General features: G+C 48.5%; 1 protein-coding gene across 1 annotated transcript in view; it reads right to left on the bottom strand.

The window, feature by feature from the left end:
• nr1d1 (nuclear receptor subfamily 1, group d, member 1) overlaps window positions 1-5,183 on the bottom strand; it is a 9,671-nt gene extending 4,488 nt beyond the window's left edge. Inside the window, exon 1 of the mRNA XM_084570454.1 lies at window positions 4,909-5,183. Coding sequence (XP_084426580.1) covers window positions 4,909-4,957 — 49 coding nt within the window. The 5' untranslated portion in view covers window positions 4,958-5,183. The remainder of the gene's footprint in view (window positions 1-4,908) is intronic.

A 5,183-nucleotide genomic window follows, 5' to 3' on the forward strand; every position in this document is an offset into this window, starting at 1 on the left:
CTGTAAACACTGCTGTGTGTGAAAGACTGGATGGGTCAAAAGCGCAAGAGAGATAATTTCCCCTTGTGGGATCAATACAGTATCCAAAAAAACTCACTCACACAGCAACTACAAGATTTCAGCTGCTCCCAGATCAGTTCAACAACCACACGCAGCTCGGCCTGAGGGGGCGGAGCCATCTGTGAAGGGGGGAGGAGGAGGAAGTGGTATTTGTGGCTGCTTTCCTGTAACCGTGGTGACATAAGGGGGACGGGGAGCGTGGGGAGGGTCTGTAGTACATGTTCAAAACAAAGAGACTTTCTAGGAATTTCAGGAACAGAGGAAGGAGGGACGAGGGACTCCCCCCTCCTCCTCCTCCTCCTCCTCCTCTAATGGAGCAAACGAGGCAGAGGGACACTGAACATGAGACACATGTTTCTCAGACCTTTGGCTCGCTGGTCGATGGAGTTCAGTCAAACATAATTAATTTAACATTTAGAGCAACAGTTATTAATTCAAATTGACTGTTTTATTGTTAATTGTTAAATAAAATATATATAATTAATTAGTTGTCCAACTTGACCTGTCCATGCAGCGCTGCTGAAAAGCACTGGAGGACAAGGAAATCAAAAAATGCAGATTAAGGGACCAAAATAGATGGTGGATGAATGGATGGACAGATGACTGATGGAGGTCGGATGAGTCGAGGATGGATGGATGGATGGATGGATGGGTGGATGATTGGCGGCTCCACGTGAGCCTCGGTCGCAGAAACAGACCGATGAGCAGATGGAAGCTGCGGGTTTTTTGCTGCCTACACTCAGACAGCGGGACGTCTTCATGTTCGAGTCGATGACCGCGGCGCAGACTGGCAGGAAATGTTCAGAGAGAGGGAGGATAGGAGGACAGGATGCCGAGGGCGGACGACGGGATGGGGACCGTATCGAGACGTTGCGGTCTCTGAACGTTTTTAGCTGTGAGGTTACGCGCATATTTCCACATCCGGCAGCTACAGGGGAACGTCTAGAGTCGGTTTCTGGGTTTTTGTTTAGCTCTGTTTTTGGTCTCCACCAACGAAAATCTTTAGTTTATAAATGTTGCTAACATGTTCAACGTCTCTAAGTTGCGTCAGGAGTCCCCTCCGCTGCGGAGGTTCATTAGAAATTAAGAATTAGAGCTTCCACTGCTGGATGAGACTGTGTGAAATAAACAAAAAGCTACGACTGCAGAAGAAGAAGAAGAAGAAGAAGAAGAAGAGGACTCGGGCACCACGCCGCTGTATCATGACGGGATTTGTTCATGTGTTGCTGGTGTCTGTCCGCCGTCTGCACGTGTCGGAGCCGCACGTGACGCCTCCTTTTGTCTGAATGACACATACTCTGTCTTCACACGTTCAGGAAGCAAGGCAGAAAAAAAAAAACACACACACACACACACACGCCTAAAATGATGCAGACCATCCCATCACGTGCTCCTCAGCCCCGTGGAGGTTTCTAACACCTGGATGTTCATCAGTCCGGGAGATGAGTTCTCCGTGTTTTTCTGCCCGCCGTCACGTTCGGTGACTCGACGAGACGCGCGTCAAACTCCCTCAATAACAACAAATCTTAAACGTCTACAAACGGTCCTGAAACGGCAGAAACACTAGTTACAACTTGGGTCATGGTTAGGGCTCGCCTGACAGGAGGCTTGTTGACTAAAAATGTTTGTACCTAATCAGTTTTTTGTTAATTATCAGTCATCTGCTGCTCAGGAACTATGACACAACGGGCTACGGTGGACATCACTGTGTCACTGCGTCTCTTGTGGTCATTTTGTCCATCTATATCTGTCGTTTAGCGCCCCTTTGCGGCTATTTTGTGCCACCTCTGGGTTGTTTTGCGTCCGTGTGCGTCATCGGAGGTCATGTTCTGCGTTTTTTTGTGTCATCTGTATATCTTTGTGGCCATTTTGCCCGTCTAAACTTGTGTTGTTTTGTCTCTTTGCAGTCGTTTAGCGCCTCTCTTAGCTCGTTTTGTGTCTCTCTATAACGTGCGGCTGTACGCACAAACATGAATCAGCTCTTTAAACGATGACGGTTGGTTCATCGTCGTTCGCTCGTAAGTGAGCGTCACGTTGAGGACACGGCGGCATCTCAGCTTTTTACAGGTTTGAGTCAATAACACAACAGAATCAGCCGTTACACGTCATGCACTGTGGTTGCCATCAGTCCATTCAGGAGCCCGAATGTTCTCCGCATGGATTCAAAAGAAACTTTAACAGACAGCGGGTTTAAAACTGAGGATGAGGGCAGAAGAGTAGTCCTGTTCAGTGTCCTGAGTCTGATCAGACATTACATAATGAGGATTTGGGTCAGAGACACAAGACACCTTTCACCAGCTCCACACTCAGACGCCACAAAGAGGCACACAAAAACCAGAGGAGCCGGATCACCTCGAGGCTCCGGGGCCGATGAAAGAGGACAAAACGGAGCCTGGAGACACTAAAGAAGATCAAATCAAAACAACTCTGGACTGAGCAGACCTCACATCACAATGACAGAGATTACGGAATATAAATTCTCCGGTGGGAGAGGCAGACATTCGGCAGGAACAGAAACGAGATCTGTGTTGATCAACCTGCTGCTGTCACAGATCTCTCACCCTCCCTCACCCTCCTCCCTCTACCTCCCTCCCTCCCTCCCTGCCTGCCTCCCTCGTGTATACTCGGTGGGAGGCTCGTGTGTTCTCAGTTCGTCACGCCCTCGAGCCACGTGCCTCCTCCTCACAGCCGGCTCCACAACGAGACCGACCCACCCACATCCGCCGCCCCCCCATGCGCTCTCACGTTCCCTCCATTCATTTCACACACATTCAGACGGGGACGCGCACATGGACCGAGTTCAACTGCAACACAGCGAAAACAAACTGTGCGGCGGCCGAACAAGCTTCACGCCTCCTAGAAATCATATTTCTACACAACTACACTACCACAACAGATATATTTTAAAGGAAACATCATGAAAACAAAATGATGAGTGTGGACGTGAGCCTGGTCTCTGGACACCGTCTTCCCTCCATACACCCTGACCTCCTGCGGACTCTTTGCTGTCACACACAAGCAAATATCTGGGCATTTTGACTGAAACTGGGTCGGTTCTTGTTCAGGTTGGTTCTCAGTGAGAACCGGACTCCCGAGTAGAACCGTATGGAGAAGTCCAATCTACAAGAACCCCATTAAAAACATCAAACCTGAGGGACAGCTGAGACTTGGACGGCTGTGGAGACCTGATAAGACAAGAGCAGTTTGGGGTGAACTTGGTAACCATGGAGACAGGTCTGCGGGAATCCTTCTGCACAGCAACAGCGGCTAAGGCTCATGGGTAACGTAGTTAGCGCGGGACCACCTGAACTCATTTTGCCTTCGCCGTTTCTAAGCGGTGCTCCGTATTTGTTTTACTGCTTGCGAACAGAACCGCCGGTTCATGTCTCCGGCTGAAGGACAAAAAAATGTCAAGGTCGCGCCTTCAGACGTCCCGTCACCTCCAAATGTACTCGCGCAGTGCACTGATAGGCTATAGCTATCTGCTGGAATGACACGTGATATGATCAACAGTCATACCAAAAGGAAAAAGAAATGGACAGGCCTATATTATCCTGTTATTACACTGTTATTATCCTGTTATTACACTGTTATTACAATGTTATTACACTGTTATTACACTGGTGCTATGACAGTTTACTATCCTAAATCAGTTTCACTTTAATTCACCACTGTTACTAACTGTATATATACACTGTATTTATATATATTAGAGATTTTCTTGTATGTTGTTGCCATAGCTTTTATTTTATTGCTGCTAAGCTGTACACACACACACAAATATTTTGCTCTGTGTGTTTTTGTGGTGATGAACCTTCAGATTTAGGTGATTTCTCTCTAAAATCAATGGCTCCTCATCGATCTCAGCTCGTATGAAAGCGTGCGAGAGGAACCCAAACACACGCTGAGCAGCAGCAGCAGCAGCAAGAGGAGGAGGAGAATTATGCAATGAGCTCGGTCTGAGCAGCAGCCAATCACAGCGCGGGGAGCTCCGTGAAAACAAAGCGCACATGGCTCGGTTTGCTGCTCCATGTGAACCGGCAACGGACGTTGTGGTGGCGCACGCTCTCGCACACACGTAGGCTACACACCACGTACGCATCCCCACCGCTCGTCGTCCACCTGACACCGAGCGACCCACCGACCCAGCGCTTGCCATCGTGACCCAGTTCCCCGAAACGCACGGTGACGGTCCCCGTGATGATCCGACTCAGACATGTGCGGACCGAGACGTCTTCTTCCTCTGAGACCCCCCCCCCCCAATCCACCCACCCTCCACCGCAGCTGGGTTACTGTCCCCTATTTGCAATTTAATGAGGCCAGTGAGGGACCAGACTGAAGCTGCTGGATCTGAACTTTTACTAAATCGATTGATTGTTTCTAACCTGCGCTTCATGAGCCGAGCGGCATGCCGCGCGTCAAAAAGCAGTTGATGCGGCACGCCAGCGTCCCGCTTTGTTTTGGTGTTTACCGCAGCGACAACAGGTTTATTTATCAATTAAGTTATTGATAAATGTAAAATATTCCAGCTTCAGGTATAAGTGACTTTAAAAAGCTGTAACAGTAGAATCTGACACAACAACTTCTGCCGCTAGCGCGTTTTGACGCTTCACTCTCACCTGCGTCCTGACGCCCTTCTGTAAAACTCGGAATAAAATATTTTGACCCTTTTAAAATCTTAAAAATCTTGTTTTAAAAAATAAAATAAAAAATAAAAAACACACCTGAAAAATGTCAACCTGTCAGACCCTCTAAACTCTGCATCGACCTTCACACTCACATATAGGCCCCTTTAAACTTATCCGGCGTCACTTGGCTTTGATTTAGAGAAGAGAGATGTTTGTTTACCTGTGTTGTTGTTGTTGTTGTTATTTGTGTCCATGGCAGTGGTCGTCATTGCTGAGCTCCAACAGATTCAGGAAGCGGAGCGTTTAGTAGTACAAATCCCAGATGTCTGCCGCTCCGTCCGCATCACAGTCCAGAAAGAAGTCAACGGGAGGACTGAGCACCGCCGAACAAGAAGAGTCTCATGGTTCTGTTTCTTCTCGCTCTGAATTCAAACGACGTACGTGTCTGCTGCTGCACGAGGAGCTTGTCATCTGCTGCATGCGCCCCGCTCTGTA

The sequence above is a fragment of the Chelon labrosus genome, assembly GCF_963514085.1.
Source record: "Chelon labrosus genome assembly, chromosome: 21".
Lineage (NCBI taxonomy): Eukaryota > Metazoa > Chordata > Actinopteri > Mugiliformes > Mugilidae > Chelon > Chelon labrosus.